Source organism: Clytia hemisphaerica, unplaced genomic scaffold (genome assembly GCF_902728285.1).
Source record: "Clytia hemisphaerica strain Z4C2 unplaced genomic scaffold, Clytia hemisphaerica genome assembly, whole genome shotgun sequence".
In the NCBI taxonomy this organism is placed as follows: Eukaryota; Metazoa; Cnidaria; class Hydrozoa; order Leptothecata; family Clytiidae; genus Clytia; species Clytia hemisphaerica.
The window spans coordinates 234,073-255,332 of record NW_027103622.1 but is presented as its reverse complement, the minus strand read 5'-3'; the positions used below and the strand labels follow the sequence as shown (position 1 = coordinate 255,332).

The 21,260-nt window shown below is 35.0% G+C and overlaps 2 protein-coding genes across 2 annotated transcripts in view; both read left to right on the top strand.

The window, feature by feature from the left end:
* Positions 1-384: 384 nt before the first annotated feature.
* On the top strand, positions 385-11,317 carry LOC136802440 (hypoxia up-regulated protein 1-like). The gene is made up of 16 exons (XM_067059172.1): positions 385-504; positions 702-763; positions 1,580-1,611; positions 1,750-2,437; positions 3,019-3,273; positions 3,510-3,592; positions 3,872-4,004; positions 4,254-4,438; positions 4,759-4,961; positions 5,120-5,340; positions 5,605-5,661; positions 6,052-6,197; positions 6,499-6,709; positions 9,754-9,972; positions 10,227-10,413; positions 10,867-11,317. Exons 1-16 carry the CDS (start codon positions 438-440, stop codon positions 11,172-11,174), a joined length of 3,057 nt encoding a protein of 1,018 aa, XP_066915273.1. The 5' UTR covers positions 385-437; the 3' UTR covers positions 11,175-11,317.
* A 1,538-nt stretch (positions 11,318-12,855) lies between these two features.
* Positions 12,856-21,260, top strand: part of LOC136802438 (protein sel-1 homolog 3-like) — a 28,104-nt gene continuing 19,699 nt past the window's right edge. Inside the window, exons 1-4 of the mRNA XM_067059170.1 lie at positions 12,856-12,923; positions 18,891-19,764; positions 20,174-20,234; positions 20,324-20,395. Of these exons, the coding sequence (XP_066915271.1) occupies positions 18,921-19,764; positions 20,174-20,234; positions 20,324-20,395 (977 nt within the window). The 5' untranslated portion in view covers positions 12,856-12,923; positions 18,891-18,920. The remainder of the gene's footprint in view (positions 12,924-18,890; positions 19,765-20,173; positions 20,235-20,323; positions 20,396-21,260) is intronic.

Sequence of the window (21,260 nt, the reverse complement as noted above, 5' to 3'; positions counted from 1 at the left end):
CCTGGAACCACACATTTTACTCATTTTACCATTTTTTTCATCAAAATATGTTCTTTGTGTAAATACCGATCATCATATAAAATTTCAACGTTATATTTGAAATATTTTTCAAGTTATTCAAGAAATACTATATTTTTGAGTTCAGTAAATGTCACACTATTTTTGAACATGATCAAAAGTTGTAAGAAGTTCTCAAGTCTGTCCCCATAGCAGCAAAGTCAAAAATGGCTGTAAATTTTGATAGATTTGAACCAGATTTACTCTTTTAAAATATAATCAGGAGTGAAATATCATCAAATAAAAGTTCCAAATTAGTACTTCAGCAAAATGATTAAGCAGTTCAAGGTTTTTAAACTACTGGTTCTGAATAGCTTCTGTTCTTCTGTTCTTCTTAAGGTACAACAAACAATAAAAATAATATAAAGACCTCCAAAATCATGGAATGCAGAATATGTTGTTGCCTTGTCTTAGTGGCAATCATGTCACTAAATTTCCAATACTCAGGTAAGTCTTATCACACAAATATGTTTTTCATTTTGTTTGCTCCTTCCTGCAGACTCGATAATCTCTGTGTCAATCTTAGCTACCATAAGATGATCTAATATATCTAGTTGAAATTCATTATTGGTTGTGAATTCTTATGTGATTCCACACGCATTATATTCACATTTCAAAACAAAGAGCGGTAAATTTCTTTCTAGATTCTATTGCAGTCATGTCTGTGGATCTTGGAAGTGAATGGCTCAAAGTTGCCATTGTAAAGGTAAATTCTCCTTTCAACTTTCAAGGCAAATATAATTTCAAATAGCGCACCGCGGTGAATCTAAAAATAGATTTTATTTTTGACATAATCATTACTCTCGATGTGTTTGTACGAGTTCCAATCGCATCAACCTTTGCGTTAATCTCTTTTGCACGTTAATTGCATCATTTGACAAAAGATATATAACAGCTTGCACGTATCTTTAATTGAGCCGCGTTGAATTGTGGGATTGCAACTCGTACAAATGTCAAAAAAAGTGAAAAGTAATAATTATGACGTATATGTTGCGGAGCGCTATTAGACCTTAATTTCCTAAAAACTCCCTCAAGAGGCAGTTGTATTGAAGTTTTTACAAGATGCTCACATAATTGGTTATTCAAAACAATAGAGATGACGCGTTCTTTAGAAAAAATATAATAAAATTTTTGTTTGAATAGTTAACGACCAATTCAATGACAAAAATTCTTGTAAATGTTCAACTTGACCCTCAAGAGGACCTGACTGGGTTATCAATTTTTGCGTTGAAGTTTTTCATTTAGGCCTTGGATGGATAGAAATTAGCTTAATTCGGTTCAGTGATTGACTAAATTAGAAAACTTTAACAAAAAGTTATAATATATGTATTAAAATCCTTTAGCTCTTTTAAACCCATGCTAATTTTTGTTTTTAAGTAAAATGATACTGTATGCTTGTATATTATTTAGATTAGGGAAGGTCGTTAGAGAATGTAATTAGAGGAAAAAATGTTGGGCTATGGTTTACATTACATTACAGATTGATATTTATTTGATCTATCTTTATTGTTATCTTCTTTAGCCCGGTGTACCAATGGAGATAGCCCTAAATAAGTAAGTAACTTCATAAATTGCACATTTTTCTGCTTTATTATTGACAACTTAAAATTAAAAGTAAGGTAAGTGTTCATTGAGAAAATAACCTGTTTTTAAAAGTGATTATTAAAGTAAAGATTAATATTTTTTTTACAGGGAATCACGTCGTAAAACACCATTTGCAGTTTCAATGAAAGGAATTGAACGGGAATTTGGTGATCCTGCCATGACAGTAGCTGTCAAACAACCACCTAAATCGTACATTTATCTAATGAATCTTCTTGGAAAGAAGTTTGACAGCCCTGCTGTTGAAACATACAGAAAAAGATTTCCCCATTACACTTTGTTGAAAGATGAAGAAAGAGGGACAGTCTTGTTTCAAGGAGAAGATGACCAAAAACATTCAGTTGAGGAACTAGTTGCAATGATGCTAAACAACACCAGACACACAGCAGAAAACTTTGCTAGTCACCCAATGAAAGATGTTGTTTTGACTGTTCCTGTTTTCTTCAATCAAGCTGAACGTAGAGCGCTGATAAATGCTGCCAACATGACAAAATTAAATGTTTTACAGTTGATGAACGACAATACTGCTGTTGCATTGAATTATGGTATCTTCAGAGCTGCTACCTTCAACTCCACTGTCAAAAATGTTATGTTTTTTGATATGGGGTCCAGTCACACTACAGTCACAATTGTTGGTTATGGTACCACAAAAGTTAAAGATAGAGGATTTGTTGAAACTGTTCCACAACTCGTTATCAAGGGAGTAGGATTCGATACAACCTTAGGTGGTTTGGAAATGGACATGAGACTAAGAGAGGTCCTTGTCAAGGAATTCAAAGTAAGTTTTACTTTATTCCTTGTAACATTAATGCATTTTCCTCATTACCTGAAACTAACTTACTTTAGGCGTACAAACTTCCGCGAGCATAAACTTTCGCGAGGTTGAAGCTAACTTACTTTAGGCGTACAAACTTTCGCGAGCAGAAACTTACGCGAGGTAAAAAAATCGCAAAATTCACGACATTTACTTTCGCGAATTCGAAGAAAAAATCTTTTTCGTGAGCAGAAACTTTTGCAAATCAAGGCATAAAAATTAAAATTTTCACACGAAAAATAGCTAAGAGTGACAAAATACTTTTCTTGAATTGGATTAAAACTTTTGTCTTTTCACGAATGGCCCTTTCACAATTTCTCAAAGACATTTACTTTCGCGAAAAGGACTAAAATTCGTGAAAATCGCAAAAGTTTCAGCTCGCGAAAGTTTGTACGTCTAAAGTATAACCAATTTATGTGCTTGAGAACTATATTTATCTACATCGTATGTTTCCCTTGCTTTTGATGCCCAAGATCTTGTCATTAATTCCTTTAAGCACATTGAGGATGTAGGTGTAAGCTAAATATCAATTTTCTATCTTATAGGAAAAGAACAGCAAGTTGAAGAAAGACATCACAAAGAACCCTAGAGCCATGGCTAAATTATTGAAAGAATCACGCCGTGTTAGACAAGTCTTGAGTGCCAACACAGACCACAAGGCCCAAATTGAAAACGTCTTTGAAGAGAAAGACTTCCGTATGAAGGTTTCTCGTGCACAATTAGAAGAAATTTATGCTGATTTATTTGCGAGAGTTGAAAAACCAATTAAGATGGCTTTGGATGGTGCTGCTATGAAAATGGTGAGTAGCCTCCCTTTCACCATAATTTCATTTCATCAACTGTTTTTGATAATCATTATTAACATAATTCCAGCCATCAGCCAGTCATAGGAAAGTGTTTTAATTCATACGATCCGTATTTACCAAAAATCATCAGCGTTGATAAAATACTTTTCCTGATGAAATGAATTAGATATCATTCTGTTGAAAAGTTTGCTTTCAACTCTTTGATTTTGATTGCTTTTTTATCCTTGCAGGAAGATATTGAGACAGTCATTTTGATGGGTGGTGGAACTCGAATTCCAAAAGTTCAAGAAATCCTTTTGAAAACAACTCAGAAGTAAGGATGTTTTATAAAGCTATCACTCTACGATCCATGTTATGCCTGGTTATGCATAATATAATCACTGGAAGTGTTTTTGCAAAAATTTCTTAAGTTCCTTGTGTCTGATTGAATAAGAAATGTTCAGCAAATTTTAATTCCCGCAGGTTTCTCTCCTGAATAAGTAAATGTTTTTGTATAATAACATCAGAAAGATATGTTGGTTTCTTTCAAACACTTTCCTGCCTTTCTAGAAAATCTACTTTAGCTGAAAATTGTTTTAACTGAAATTTTTAGATCTGAACTCGGCAAGAACATCAACACAGATGAAGCAGCTGCACTTGGAGCTGTCTACAAAGCTGCTGACTTGACTGCTGGCTTCAAAGTCAAACGGTTCTTAGTCAAAGACCTGAACTTATTCCCAATTGATGTGAGTATTACTTTATTACATTACATTATTAAATTTATAGTTTGGAACATAACGCACAAAGGTTTTAAGCTATTTTTTGTAATTTTTCTTAAGCCTCCATTAGGTTGAAATTGCAGGGTTTAAGAAAAACTTGTGTTCTTAATATGAGAAGGATTCATAGGATTATCATTAGGTACCAGGAACAACATTCCTTTTCAGTTATTATTTTTCTATGATTGTATCAATATCAACTGCTATCTTCTTTTACAGATCAAATTCGAACGCTCATCACAAACGGACGGTGAGACGAAAAGCAAAACCATCACACGTAATCTTTACCACAGGTTAAACCCACTCCCCCAAAAGAAGGTTATGACGTTCAACCGAAAACCAAATGACTTCCATTTCAACTCTTCATATGGAGACCTCACTTTCTTGAATGATGAACTCAAAGGGTAAGTTTTTTTTGTCAAAGACAAAGAGACAGTCACATTGTATTGTTTAATTTGTGGATTAATTTGATACCACCACGTCACTAGAGTGCAATTTCTGGGATATTCAGTTCAATCTTTTCAGAAATTGGCATAGCTTCTGTCTCTGAGTAAAGTATTTCAAAAAATTACTGCCTCCAGTAGTATAAAAACTGGAACCAAATAATTTCGAAATCTTTCTAATGCTTTGATGTGCTGGCTTTGTGTTATACTCTTTGTCTCCTTTTTCTCTCTTAAATGCAGGGTATTAAACCTCTTTGATATTTGTTACCTTTTACTTATAGCACACTTGACTTGGACACTTTGATCAATTATCGTTTGTCTGGTGTTGAAGAAGCACACAAAAAGAACGAGAAGCTCGCTCAAAAGGGTGTGAAAGCATACTTTGAGTTGGATGAGAGTGGTTTGTTGAACTTGGAGAAAGTTGAAGCCCATTTTGAGAAATCTCCTGAACAAGCTGAAGAAGACGAGCAATCAACTTTCCAAAGTAAGATCCCTAATTCTTTGTCAGAATGTAAATCAGAAGTATGGTAGTTAATCTTTCATTTTTTTCATTTATGAGCGTTTGAGAAATATGGGTCATTCAAGAAGAACCCGTATATCAAATGTCTATGGTGGAAACCTGTTACTGTTTTATTTTTTTAGAACTTGGTTCCAAACTTTCCAGTTTCTTCGGCTCCGGCAAAAAAGACGGAGAAGGCGAAGAAGGCGAAGAAGGAGCAGAAGAAGGAAGCGAGAAGAAGACGGAAGACGGGGGTGAAAAGAAGAGTGGAGAAGAGAAAAAGAGCGAGGAGAAACCAACTAAGGATGATGACAAGAAGAAGAAAGACGAAAAAGAGAAAACTGAAGAAAAGAAAGAAGAAAAGGTAAGGCTGGATCTGGTTTTTTATACCTCGTACATTGGAATTCATTTATTCTTCAACACAAAAAAATCCATTATCATTATACCGTATTCCTTTGAATTAGCTCCCCCTTCTTTTCAACGCCCCTCCCAAAAACCAAAAGAAAAATTATAAACACTTATTTGATGTAATACAGTATATTCAAACTGTTTGATTCTGGAAAGTCTAATAATCTTGTTTGTGTTTGAGATCTTTAATCGGGTGTTATGTTATTTTTGAAACTTCCAGACTGAGAAGAAAGAAGATAAGAAAAAAGCTGACGAAAAAGCAACTGATGATAAAAAGGTACTTTCAACATGTTTACTTTTGAATAAACAACCACTAATTTTACTTTATTGTATAAATAGTCCATGTTTGTAATGTAATGATTTATTATCGTTGTGTCGTATAGTAACATAGATTTATGCGCCGTCGATTTTGACATTAGAAAAGTCATTCATTTCATAGTGTGTGGAATCTTATCGTTTGACAAATTCTTTGGTTACCTGTATCAACTCTTGCTTCTTGACTGTTGCGCCGCCGATTTTAAAAATCACAAAAAAGAATATTTTTGAATGGGCTCAATTTCTGTGAACTGCTCACATTTTCTGCTTGAATTTTATTCATTATTTTCTGTCAGAAGGAATCCTGATCGTCGTGTTACTTATTTTTATGAAAAAATCGTCCCCCTTTTAGAACAAGACGGACGATAAAGCTGGCAACAAAACTGAAGAAGTGAAACCAAAGAAGCCAGTAATCGTAAAAGAAAATATCGATTTCGCATTGAATTTTATGGATCTCCCTTCAGTTGAGAAAGAAGTTTTCCAAGCATCAGTTAAAAAGTAGGTGTCGAAGCCTTCTTGAATTTGATTCCATTTTTAAGAAAACTGATATTTAGCACTTATTGTGATTTTAGAAAGAGCTACTCTACTTATGCAGTAAAGAACCCCTCATCAAATTATTTATGAAACCAGCTCTAGAATGTCTTTGTGAAATTTGACAAATTATGTACTGAACTACACAACCCACTGATTTTTTAGTCCCTTATTCATATTAAGTGGCATCTTCTATGCTCCGATAAAAGACAGATCCAATCCGTCAATAAACTTTTCCTAACAAAGAAATGTTTTATTTACATTGCAGATTGAATGATCTTCAAGCCCGAGACTTAGCCAAGTTTGCCACAGAAAAAGCACGTAACGAGTTAGAAAGTCACGTGTTTGAATTCAAAGACAAATTGACCAATGAGGAGGTCGAGGCACTCTCTACAGAGGAGGAACGCAAAAAATTAACCGAAGCTTTAAATCAAGCATCTGATTGGTTGGATGAAGAAGGCTTCGATGCTGACGAAGCGGTGAGTTCAGGAGACTTTATTCTATTTTTGTCATTATATTATTGTTCACTTTTCAAGTCTTTTTTTGCGAGATAACGAACAGAACTTAGTCTAGAAGATATGCTTTCCATTAACAGCCCTTGAAAGAAGTAAATTGATGGCTGGCTTCTCCTTACAGAGGGTGCTCGGTTCTGTATTGAGTAGTCTAGGAGTCGTCTCATAAAACCGCTGTCGCATGAATTTATTATAGACACTGGAAAAACAACGTATAAAACGGTGGAGAGCGAAGCATTGTCTTTCTTTTGTTTTTAAGGAAACAATCGAGGATCTAGCTTTGTCCGCAAAGGACAACTGTCATGGCGGCTCGAAGTTCTCTGATTTTGAGAATAATTAATAATCTCTTTTCTAAAAAGTCCTCTATCTTTATCTTTGTACTTTTACTCGCCAAAAATTTGGAAATAAATGCTAAAATACTTAACGGATTAAATCTGTTGTGACAAAAACATCATCAGACAAGAAAAATCAAACAAAAGGCCTAAAATGACACAGAATTTTAAGTTGGCAATATCTCTCTAACATCTTTCTGAGAAGAGCTAAGATCGACATATATGAGACTTGAGTGTCTTGTCTCTCTTCACCGTGATATGAAAATATTTTGGAGGCTCGTGGTGGATCGGTGGTTTTATTAAGGTTAAATTTTGAAAATTTCTGGTGTCAACATTCAATTTTTCATACATAGCATGTTTTTTGGACCTACCCCGGTGGGGTAGAGGTCCTTTAAATTAACCGATGTCCGTCCGTTCGTTCGTCTGTTCGTTCGTTCGTCCGTCTGTTACCAGCTTTTCTCAGGATTGGCTCATTAGTTTTTTTTGATTTTTGGCACAATGATGCAAAACGGTAATGCCCAAAATGTGACGGAGCCCGATTTTCGAAAAAAATTTATTTCCGGTCGAAAATGCCGGAAATATGCCGGAAAAACCGGTTTTTTGGCATTTTCTCGAGATTTCATCATTAGTTTTTTCTGATTTTTTGCACAAAGATGCGTATTAGCAATGTCCAAAACTTGGCCGAGTCCGATTTTTGAGAAAAAAATTTTTCCGGTCGAAAATGCCGGAAATATGCCTGAAATCGCCATTTTTGCAGATTTTCATCGGACTTTTTCCTTATATTTCGTTGTTTTTTCACACAAAAACATTATTAATAGCAATGCCCACCATTAAGCATGGTTCAATCGTCAATAGAACTGAGTTTTGAAGCCGGAACTTTCTAAAAATCGCCAGTGCAGCCCATTTTCGCCGGAAAAACGGTATTTCTTGATTTTCTCGAGCTGTACTTTATATTTTTATATGAAATTTTACACACTGATGCAAAATGATAATACCTAAAATGTGACGGAGCCCGATTTTGGAAAAATTTTCCGGCCGAAAATGCCGGAAATATGCCGGAAAAACAGGTTTTTTGACATTTTCTCGAGATTTTGTCATTAGTTTTTTCTGATTTTTTGCTCAAAGATGCCTAATAACAATGCCCAAAACATGGCCGAGTCCGATTTTTGAGAAAAAGATTTTTCCGGCCGAAAATGCCGGAAAAACTGTTTTTTTTTGGCATTTTATCATTAGCTTTTGCTGATTTGAATTGGGCTTTTTCCATACATTTCTTTTTTTTTTCACTTAAAAAAATTATTGATAATTCAATGCCATCATCAAGCATGATTCGATTGTCAATAAAACTTTTGCAATTTTGCAACCGGAACTTTCTATTTCTTTTTTCCCTAAACCCCTCCCCCCCCCATCAACAATCAATGATGACATTTAATGCATTTTCGCTAAGCGCTATATTTTCTTAATGATTGTTTTTCTCCTTATTGCTATCTAAGGTCGTGTTCACACTGCAGACCTTCCTTAATTAAAATGTAGTTAGGAGAATGCTTTGTTGACTACAATACAGAGCGTGTATTTAACAAAGTGTCGAACGCGTAGTATTGTAACTTTTAATCGATCTTCCTTAATTAAAAGTCGTAAGCTCTATTGTCTTAAAGGTAGGGTAGAGGCTTCCCTTAAAACAAAAGATTTTATTAAGGAAGATACATTAACATGAACAAAAGGAGCGTTTCGTGCAAATAAAGTATATTTCAGCAAAACAGAAAAGATAAAAAAAGACAGAAAAAATGTAAAAATTGAATCATATGAATCAGTGTTGTTGATGCGTGAGAACGATAAATCTCAAAACTGCCAAGAAAATGGAGTACAATCTCTATAATCAATACGTTTACGAATTTCGAATGGCGTATGGGTATCAATGCCTATCAATGCGATCCAAATTTACATGAGATTATCAATTAAAAACGACCAATCAGAAGGCTTAAGCAAAATCAATTATCTGTTACCAAAAGATTTCGTGAAGCTACAAAGAACTGTGATAAACCAGTGTATTCATTTATCATAAATCTCTTTGTTTGTTGTTATGGATTTAATTAAGGAAGGTCTGCAGTGTGAACAAGACCTAAGTTTCATCATCAGGTAGGTCCATTCAGCATGTTGCTTGTTGTATCTTTCTTGCAACTTGAAACGTCATAACGACACGTAATTAGCAATTATTTTGATGCGTTCGCCTCTCTAAGGAAAACTTAATTTTCATTTGGGAATTGAAATGACCATGTTAAGATGAAAAAAATGATTAAAATGTTACGAAAAATCGTTTAATGAAAAAAGGAGAGTGAACAATAATGTTATTACTGCGGAGAAGGCTAGAACATGAGAAATCAATGAAAATATAGCTCGTTGGTTATCCAGTGTCTATAATAAATTCTTGGCTGTAGTTTGTACTGCCTGCCAGCTTGCGAGACACACGCAGTTTTTCGGATCAAGTGTGTTAGTCCGGCGTGAACCTTTTGGGAACAATGTCACTCTCACCTCACCATTTAAGTCCATTCCGTCTGTCCAGAATTACCGACCACGGGTGTGGTAGTTGGTGTTTATGAGATGATGAAGGTTATAATTAAACTCTTATCTTCAAAAATGTCGAAAAGTTGTTATTTTAATTATTCTTATCTCTTTCGTTCACAGACTTTCAAGAAGAAGTTGAAGGAACTGAAAGAGTTAAGCAAAGAATTGAGATTGCGAATGAAAGAAACAGAGGAACGCCCCAAAGCTATCGCCTCCATGTTACAAAGTTTGAATTTGACGTCTGGATTCCTTGTCTCAATGAAAAAACTTCCCGATGCTAAAGAAATTTACGCTGAGAAAGATTTCACCGATATTGAAAAAGTATACACTGAAACTAAGGTATGTTGATGATTTTTCTCTAGAAGTTTTCTTCTCTTTTCCGTAGATTTTTGTGAAAGGTGGCCTAAGTTGGCTGTTCTCATTTTTTCCTTATTTTCAGGCCTTAGAATTCTTGCATTTTCTTAATAATTTTACAACTCTGAGACTGGGATTGTTCTTAATTTGTTTTTTAGTTATCCTTAGGTTTAGGACGTGATTGAGTCTAATCTGTTGTTCTATTTTAACATTATATCTCGCATTGCTTTCGCCTTTAGAACTGGTTCACTACCAACTGGAAAAAGCACAACGAGTCTGATCCCACAAAGAAACCAGTCTTCTTGAGCAAAGACATCTTATACGAACAAAACAAATTGGATCGTGAAATGGTTTATCTGATCAACAAAGCCAAATATTACGTCCCTAAACCCAAACCAAAACCAAAAGCCAATACTACTACTGAAGGTGAGAATTACAAGATAAGTCTCCATCGAAAACATTTCTTTTCGTTCCTTTTATCTGCAAAAAGAATTCGTCAATCAACTTCGATCCTTGATCCTTCTTTCGAGAGGATAAACCAGCATCGTTAATTTCTTCGTAGAACAAAAGGGGCTGAATCCAAAATCCTGTTCACCTTACCAAAATGTTTTCCAACTATAGACGACAGTCATTGGTTGATGTATTACAAGGTTCAGTGGAGTCTTCAATGTCTCCTTAACTCGAACAAGTTTTCTAGTTCCTTCAGTTAACAATGCCATGTAAACCTTACTCTATATCTCGAAACTTCCTTAATTCGAACAAATTTGCGCGTGTTTGAGTTATGGAGACTCTACAGTATTATAATTTGGGGTCTATGTGTTAAAAAGTTTAGATGATAAAGGACTTTATCTAAAGTGGTGTTTTTCTTCTTCTTATCAGCTGGCAAGAATACAACCAAAACAACATCAGACGAAAAGGCTAAAACTAAAACAACTGATGAGAAAAAGACTGAAGAAAAGAAGGGCGAGAAAAAAGACGAAGAGGTGAAAAAAGACGAGGAGGTGAAAAAAGAAAAGACCGAAGAAACGAAAGAGCAAACAGAATCAAAAGATGCACCGAAAGAGGAACAAAAATCTGAAAAAGAAGAAACTAAACAACCCGAGGAAACAGAAAAACAGACTGATAATAAAAAGGAATCTAAAACAGAGGATTCTTCTAAACACCACGAACCCGAAGATGAATTATAATAGCAAACGAATTTTTATAGATAATCCATTTTTTAAATTGAAATTAGCATCTCGGTTGACATCGTAGGAGTTTAATATCTTCGTGTTTATCCATGAAAAATCGCCATTATGGTCAAAGATAACATTTTGCTGGTCAGAGTCTATGATGTATTTTTCGTTCTTTTGTGAAGCCTTTCGAAAAGCTTCGTAGCTCATCTAATTATTTTGAAAAAGGTACGCGAATTTAGCGGAAGAAACTTTCTTCGATAAAAACATTGAGATGCAAAAGATTTTCATGTAATGTTGTAAGGTTGCAGTTTTTCGAAAATGATTTTTTTGCATTCTGTGATTAAAGTCTATTCTCAAATAAGCTGACAGTAATTTTTTGAAGGAAAAACATTTTTCAGGTCAAAAATCTCTTCTAATGTCAGCATTTTGGAAATAGACTTTACTACTCGCTGTTAGATTTATAAAAAGATAGGAATGTTTTTCAAATTTTGTTTTAATATTATTAAATTGTTTATCTTTTAAAGAAGATGTTTTTCATAATGCCAAAAAGATCAAAATATGTCTGAGACACGACATGCCCAAATTTCCAATACATTGATTTACACTCTTAGTCCCTCGACCTATGTTTTATTAAGATACATGCTTTTTCATAAGCAATTATCCACTCCAATATCAGGCTCGCATTACGCTTATCATCTTACTGTTCTTGAAGTAGAGTCATTAGGGAGGTTAATGCTCAAAGATAAATCTACGCGACGAACGGACCTTTTCTCTGCAAGATGGTATGTTCAACAACGAAGATTTTCACGGTTTTTCCTTCTTAAGCTGTTTTAGCCTGGATTCTAGAAAATGCAGGTCCACATGTTTACTGCAGGTTGCGGGTTAAAACTCGTTCATTCGTCGCGTTGATTTATCTTTGATACTTAACATCCCTATTGATTGGGTACCGAAAACTTAGCCTGTCAACGTTATGCTTATAGAATAAAAAGACATGTTATATCCCGAAATTCCTGGTTTCCTACCTATAGGTCAGTTCGAGAAAGTGTTTTGAAATTTGATATTGTCCATTTCATGTTCCTGGAACAAGCGAGATGATATTTCGAAATGCAAGAGCCCTTTGAAGGTCCACTACGGCGATTTATTTTGGATCTTAACTTTCTAAATGATACGTGGGTGTGCGCTACACAGCGTCCTTTTTTTGTACGATCCCAATAAGGATTTGATTTATTCCGAGGAGACACCTCCTTTTCTTCCATCGAAAACCGGAATACCAGAAGGACCCATACTGTCTTCAATCAGAATATACTGCACCTATCATGAGTTTAACTTCTCTCGCTCTGCCCCCGCTCTGCTGAAACTCAAGGCAAGGACACTTGTATAGCGGGGGGTACCCCCTCTCTCTCTCAAGTCGTAACGTTAGCCTATACGGCAATGACACGACCCTATTATACCTGAATAACGATTACGCGTAGGCTTTGATTCGTTAAATCTGATAATTGTATATATAATCGTCATCACAAATAAAACCATTAAGACGACTTCGTTGTTTGATTGCCACGTGTCGTCGAAAATCGCTAGCGAACTAGCCTCTACCTGAACTATCTATGAATGTTAATGCGGCAAAATGATCACAGGCTATGTTTTGTTTACTACGCAAATTTCTCGGAAATTCAAAAATCCAAAAAATATTTTGATGCAGCAACAGAGGCAAGAGCCAGAGTAAAAGTCACACCAGGCCTACAGGCCCTAACATCTCAGAAGGTATCTTTTCTTGTTTTTCTTTGTTCAAGCTTGAGCCAGAGATAAGTTTAAGTATGTTTGTATGTTTACAATGGACAGTTTGGTTTCTATTATTAATATGGTTGAGTTCATTTTTTGTGTGTTTTCCAGTGTTTTCCACTGATCAGCTTGGTGAAGGCTTCTTCATAAGTTCATAAAGACGAAAGACATGTATCTATTTTTCGGATCTGGCATGCAGGAATAGTGTCAGGACCTGCAGGTGACCTGATGGGTGTGGTTTGGGTGTGGTTACGTATCAGATTGGCTAGAAATTGGGTTATTTCAGTTAGGAACATTTGGCGAGTTCCTGTACGCGGCCGCAATCAAAAAAGTCATAACGTCACTCAATAAAAAATGACGTTCATGTCTTCTGTTGGAAGATCATATTGGGCGTTTTGGCGTTACCACCCTCGACGCAGCGAGCGCCTTTGTCTTTCCACAACTCTTTCCACCATTTTAGATGGCCTTAAAGGGACCCCTCGCTTAAAAATGATAACAAGACACTCACTTCATAATCATATGAAAAGCAACTTCCCAAATTATTAGCACGCAAAACTCTTTCTTCAATCCATAATTACAAATTATAAATTTTGATGTTCACTCAACTTTCAGAAATTTCAAATGGCTTCTGAAGGCCTTCGAATTTTCTCGCGCTCTTGTCGCACCAAGTTGTCGACACAAATGCACCGGAAAATTACAGTACGAGTGTAGAGGCCAGCTCTGGTTTGAACAGTATAGAATCCGCGCTCTTCTCCTAAGAAAAACCCTTTGCTTGGAGTCGAGTTGCGGGTTTATGGAGAATCGGTATCGGCTTCAGAACTCCCAATGAGCCCCGGTTGTGTTGGTTTCAGTCAGACGGAGACGCCATACTGTTTTCAGAGGAATTTTTCGATATCTCTACAGGAACTAGCAGTAAGTTTTATGTTCTTTGAATATGCTGTTAGGGGTTTTTGGACCAATATAGTTTGATTTCCTAAAGATCACAAACAAGGGAGGGGTCCCTTTAACAATAGATCCAAAAGGGCGCCATAATTTTGGAAGATAATTTGTTTTGGTCTCCGGCTTTGGGAAGTTGCAATGTTTTTGGTTGTTTTCGATGGAAAATGGTAAGAAACTTAAGTTTACAAGTGTCATTTAGTTTTTGCTGGCTTATAGAATGGCAGAATCCTGGATGGTTTCCCTAACTGTATTTATCAGTTATGGTTAGGGTTGGAGCTAGAAACAAGCACTCTTTTGTGATTTTCTCTTAATACAGTCCGGTCTGCAGTTTGTACAATATTTAAATAGTCCATCAGAAACTGCCATATAAACAAAACTCAACATTCTCACAAAAGTTGTCTTTTTGATTTCCCAAACATTCGTCTAAAGCGTTCACTTCCACAATAATTTTTGTAATTGCAATTTTGGTCAGTCCACAGTCGGCTTCAACATATACACATGTTTTTATTTACGTGACTGAAGTGCCTAGTAAAACAATCCGGGGGTAAGTGGCGAAAGAACACAGCAGATTATTTGTAAAGTAAAGAAATATCTTTTGGCATTGACAATCCAATATAATATATTATACAGTATTATATTATATTTCCCTAATTCAAAAATCAAAAATTCATTTTTCATTCGCGAAAAATAAAAATAAGAAAATGATGAATTAATATTACATACTAAGACGCCCCCGTCTTTTACTCTCGTTTAAAATTCCCGATCTCGGAAAGTGCAAAACGCCCGTCCCCGCCCAATATCAACCCAATCAGCTTAAATTCACTTTAATTGTCCTTTGACTTTCAAAAAATAGTATTTAAAAAATTATGAATATTTATAATAATTACAAAAACAAAAAAATTTATACTTCATTAGTGAAATATTCAATAAATTCCAAGTTTCAATTTTCAGTTGGCGTTTTTCTAGTGCTTTGTTGATCGGGCAATTTTTTGCATCACACAAACTTTCTTGGCCGCTCTTGATAATTATGCATTGCCAAATTTGGTTCTCCATTATCAAGTCAGGATCGATGGTGACGTCACCTAAGCATAAAAAAGAAAGGGTTTCGTCAGTTTTATTAATTTGCGAGATATTCTATTCGCCTTGCGAGCGCACTTTTCGTAGACTAGTCGGAATACTTTCTTTAACTCGCGGGATTGATGGTAACTTTTCATCTTCGTTATTTTTAAAATGAAGCACAACCGAAAAAAAAAGAAACTTCAGAAAGTTGCATATTTCCAGTGAGTAAATGATTCTGACAATTAACAAAATTGATAATGATGATTTTTTTTCGGTCAGGCAAATGTCTCGTATTGGGGGTTCTAGTCTTGACCCCTAAGCCTACGCGAGATTGAAGCGTTTGGGTAAACGAGACAAAACTCCAAAAAAGCTGGTGTTTTGAAGCGCTTCCGTGCGATCGAAATATTGCTGTTTGTGACGGACTGATAAATAGCAGTCAGACAGTTAGTCACACTAGCGTCCCGCCAAAATGCGTATCAAAGACTAAGGCTGCGAAAGCGCTATATATATCCTTTACTTGACTCTCTAGCATAAAAAAGGTGTCGCAAAACTTCGAAAGAGATTCATGAAAAAATAACCCGGCACTTTTTAATGAAATAAACATTTTAAAAAACTTTGAGAAATTGCCTAAAATTTGAGCCATAGATGAAAAAATTTGAGCCAAGCCAACCTTGAAAACTAATTTGAAGACCAACTTCCCAAGAAAAAGATCTACGGGGGAGGCGGAACCCACCTAGATCCGCGCAGCACCGGATAGGCTGTTTCCCGGAAATTTTGCCGGACCTGAAATAATGACCCATTTACAAGTGCAGAATTATTTTTACTTTAGCGTATAAACAAGGCTTTAAAAATCGAAGCGCTGTCTCGGGAATTGAATGACAAATTTTGGTTGGTTGATTTTGGCTGTTGCACGTTTTGTTTTGTTTCAAACTTTCAAGTTTTAATTAATTGTCTTGCGAACTTGATTCAGGTAACCCTCATTCTTGTTGTGCAAACACATCCTGTAGATGACTGATGTTGTTTTTTCTGAAAGCTAGATTTCCTAGTGTGACTAACCGTCAGAAACACTTTCCTGGCATGAATCCGTGGCGCAGTGGATAAAAAGGCATTGGGTATCAAAACATCAGAACTTTGCATTAGGTTCGAATCCCACCGGTGGCGATCTGTGGGTAAGTCATTCAGTAAGTTAGAAAACATAGAAAATAACTTACAAAAAACCAGAAAGTCAGAAAAACTACGAACAAGAGACTAGAAAGTACAAAATAAGTCCAGATCTGTCTTTCGTCTTTATGAAGAAGCCACGACCGATCAGCTTGGTGGAAATACTGTGTGTGTGATTTGTTTTTTATATAAACCAGACCCGATCAATCGAACGATTAAAAAGTTTGATTAACAAAATTGATCGAACTCTAAGATTTTTTAAAAGATTGTGGTTCAATTAGGTTGGACTAATTTTTTTAATTGAACTTTAATCGTTCAATGGAGTTCGATTAGTTCAATTTTTCGATTGGTTCGACAAGTTAGATTGATCGGGTCTGGTATAAATAAAGCTCTCATATTTTTTTAAAGCCCTTGACAGCTGACAGTTAGGTTAGGCTAGACTTATCGCCTTTCTCTTTCCTATTTCAACAATAAATTCCTTACATATTTGCTGCATAAAAGTAAAACATATTGACAGAAGTATTCCCCATCGACTTTTATCCCCAAAGCATGGTAATTTTAACCAAATAACTGTCTCATTTTCATTGGCTTCTTTCGTTTCTAATCGGAGGTGATTTAACTTTGTCAAGCGTTGTTTTAATAATTGAGTTGCTAATTTTGCATGGGAATGAATTCCAAATCTAACACTAGCAGTGGGCTATAGAGACCTTTTTTTTCAAAATTAAGTTTGCATAATTTTGTTTGGTTAGTTGGGACCCAAATAACATAAATCTAAGATATTTTTGGATATTTCCAAAAAATGGCGGTTCTCCGCCCTTTTTTATGCCCAAAATGGGCCATTTTCGGGCCATTTTGCTTGGAAAAAAAATCTAAAACCTGCTATGTTGGTGCTACAACCATCAAATTAGGCTCAAAATGATCCTTGGAAAAAAGAAGGATTAGAATGTAACAATTATATACCTCTGCCATATATATAAACTTAAAAAATTAGGTTTTTCGGCCAAAATTGACCAAAATTGCGAAAAAACAGGGTTTTGCCTGGAAAAAAATCTAAAATCTGTTCTGTTTGTGCTACAAGCCTCAAATTAGGGTCAAAATATTCGTTGGAAAAAAGTAGGATTAGAATGTAACAATTATATACTCCTACCATATATGTAAACTTCAAAAAATTTGGATATTGGGCCAAAATTGACCGAAACTGGGGAAAAAAGGGTTTGCCTGGGAAAAAAATCTAAAATCTGTTCTGTTGGTGCTATGAACCTCAAATTATGCTTAAAATATTCCTTGGAGGAAAGTAGGATAAGAATGTAACAAATATATACCTCTACCACATATATAAATTTAAAAAATTTAGTATTTAGGCCGAGATAGACCAAAACCGGGAAGAAACTAGGTTTTGCCTGGAAATAAAACCTAAAATCTGTTCTATTTGTGCTACAAACCTCAAATTAGGCTTAAAATGTTCCTTGGGAAAAAGTAGGAATCGAATGTAGCAATTACATACCTCTACCACATATATAAAATTCAAAAATCAGCTATTTAGGCCGAAATGGACCGAAACCAGGAAGACACTTGTTTTTGCCTGGAAATGAAACCTAAAATCTGCGCTGTTCGTGCTGCAAACCTCAAATTAGGCTTAAAATGTTCATTGGAAAAAATCAGGATAAGAATGTAGCAATTATGTACCTCTAACCACATATATAAAATTCAAAAATCAGCTATTTAGGCCGAAATGGACCGAAACCGGGAAGACACTGGGTTTTACCGGTTTCCGTCCATTTTGGCCTGAAAACCTAATTTTTTTAATTTTATATACATGTTTGGAGGTACATAATTGCTTTATTCTTATCCTGCCTTTTTCCAAGGAACATTTTAAGCCTAATTTGAGGTTTGTAGCACGAACAGCGCAGATTTTAGGTTTTATTTCCAGGCAAAACCCAGCGTTTTCCTGGTGTCAGTCCATTTCGGCCTAAATGGCTAATTTTTGAATTTTATATATGTGGTAGAGGTATGTAATTGCTACATTTGATTCCTACTTTTTCCCAAGGAACATTTTAAGCCTAATTTGAGGTTTGTAGCACAAATAGAACAGATTTTAGGTTGTATTTCCAGGCAAAACCCAGTTTCTTCCCGGTTTTGGTCTATCTCGGCCTAAATAATAAATTTTTTAAATTTATATACATGGTAGAGGTATATAATTGTTACATTATAATCCTACTTTCCTCCAAGGAATATTTTAAGCATAATTTGAGGTTCATAGCACCAACAGAACAGATTTTAGATTTTTTTCCCAGGCAAACCCTTTTTTCCCCAGTTTCGGTCAATTTTGGCCCAATTTCCAAATTTTTTGAAGTTTATATATATGGTAGAAGTATATAATTGTTACATTCTAATCCTACTTTTTTCCAACGAATATTTTGACCCTAATTTGAGGCATGTAGCACAAACAGAACAGATTTTAAATTTTTTTCCAGGCAAAACCCTGTTTTTTCGCAATTTCGGTCAATTTTGGCCGAAAAACCTATTTTTTTAAGTTTATATATATGGCAGAGGTATATGATTGTTACATTCTCATCCTACTTTTTTCCAAGGATCATTTTGAGCCCAATTTGATGGTTGTAGCACCAACACAGCAGGTTTTAGATTTTTTTGGAAATATCCAAAAATATCTTAGATTTATGTTATTTGGGTCCCAACCCACCAAAAAAAATTATGCAAACTTAATTTTGAAAAAAAAGGTCTCTATAGCCCACTGCTACTAACACACTTTTTATTTTTTCTTTGTTTTAGAACGAACCCTTGACATAAATTTTAATAAAAATGGATCTTTGTTTACTTTCCAAACTGCTCGCATTGTTTCACATACAATGTATAATGTTATGCCATACTTTTGAATCTACAACCAACAGTCAAGATGTATCACCAAACACTTTAGAAGAACATGATGATAGCAGTAGCAGTAATTTTGATGAAAAAAACTTACAGCATCAGTCAGATTTTCCTGATCCTGGTCCTCCAGGGAATATTGGCGAAGATGAACACTCAGATTTACCTTCAGAATCTGAACTATTAGACTTGAATAAAGAGAATTATGTTGATCCAAATTTATCAGAAGACAATGCCAAAGCTGTACCAGACCCACCAATAGATATTCTCATTTCGAATGACTATTTGAATATCTCAGCAATAGACAATAAGATATACATTGATGAACCAATTATTCAACTCAAAGTCAATTATAGTTTTCAAGAGTACAATAATTTCTACATCATTGGGGTTTATTATGAGGAAATCTCAAATGCGATGCCAGTTAAAAACGTATTCTTCAAGCATCAATTTAGATACAATTTTGATGAGAAAATTTCAACAAATGGTACTTCAATTGTAAATATTCCCATACCAAGCCAACTCATTTATTATGATCACCAGAACTCTACAATGTTTACAAACTATTTTGTATCAAAAGTCGAATTCAAAGCCATGCTTGTTATCACAGATGAGCAGGATGGGTTTGAAGTGACTTCAACAAGTGTCGACTCTTTGGATTTGTTGTTACAACCTCCATGGGATCGTGACCAAAAGCCAACATATTCTTTTAGCTGGATTGGTCAAATCATTGATATGCTTGAAAGAAGGAGGATCCCTAAATGTCAAAAACATTCAGGTACATAGTATAGAATATTCATCAATTTTCTTACCTCTGGACTTCAGCTTATAATGTTTTTTTTTTCTTTATTATTAAACTTGGTGCATATATCATCTTCTAAAGAATTCATAGATTTTTAGTTTATTGTCTGCATCTTTGTTTTAGTGGGTGATTGGCTCAGTTGGTAGAGCATTTGCCTTACAATCCAAGGGTTGTTGGTACGATCCCACTCTGCTCCAGTTCTGCGAATGAGTAGCTAAGATTAGGTTATTCGATCTAAAGCTACTTGGAACTGTGAATAGATGTGGCACTTTACCCCAGACCTCCTAGGTCTAGTGAAATTGTTAAAGGGTATGGACTTCCTCTCTCCCAGCTTTGCTGTAGTTTCTGTAAAGTATTAACTTTCATCATTGACATTATATTATAGATCACAAAATCATTTCAAATATAGTACCATCACTAGGCCAAAGTAGTCTTGGCTATCTCAGGTAATTATAATTCTTTCTAAGTACTTTTTTAATTAACCTCGATTGAATAGTGTTTTTTAAAATAAAGGGATTGAATTTTAATGTTTTAGGAAAGTTCAAGAAGCCAGGTGGCCTTCACATCTACCTCCAGCATTGGCACAACATCTTGAACACTCTGTTGGGTAAGATACTTCTACGAGAAGATAACAATAATTTTATTTTTTAAAGGACCTTTGATTTGCTTTTTTCTAATTTTTCTTCCTTTTTTTAAGTATGTGCCAGAAACTGAGTAGGGCTTCTTAGGCAGGTTTTTGATTGGGTTTTTTTGTACCTACATGTATTGAATAGAAAAATTAACTTGTGTTCTGTTATTTAACATACATCAGTGGGTATCAGTATCTTAACATAAAGTGATGAAATTCACCTTTCGTCTTTCCTTTCAATAAGCCACTCAAGTATTTCATGGAAAATTATTCATTTTTCTATTTCACCCCTTCATACATCCCTTTAGCCCTGCACTTTTAAAACCGTAAATCTAAAAGGAATAAAGTCTTTCTTCATTCAATCAATTTTATATCAGTTCAAATAAATTCAGAGTTTATGGTTTTCACTGAATCTTAAGAGCCATTTTCTGTAAGAATCAGGCAGGTCGAGGAAGTGATATCCTCAGATTTTGCTAATTTTTGGATATTTTGTTCAAATTGATGAAAATAACATCCTGTGAAAATTTTTTTCGTTCCCAAGATATGGGCCTTTAAGATTTGGGCCAATTTGCCCAAAAAAGTGCACTTTTGATAAATCTTTGACTTCAAAAGCAATTTTAGACATGATCAAGCTTAAGATTCATTTCAAAACATATTTTCTTGGAAGAAATCCATGGGTTCTTTGAAAAGATGGCATTTTGAGAAAATTTTTCTGACCCCAATGGCTAGAAATCATTGCCTGAAATCGCAACACTTCTAATTTTGAATCTATTTTGAGAGCAATTAGCTGGCTTGGCCACAAGTGTCACATTGATATTTTTGTATATTTCTTAAGTCTTTATGG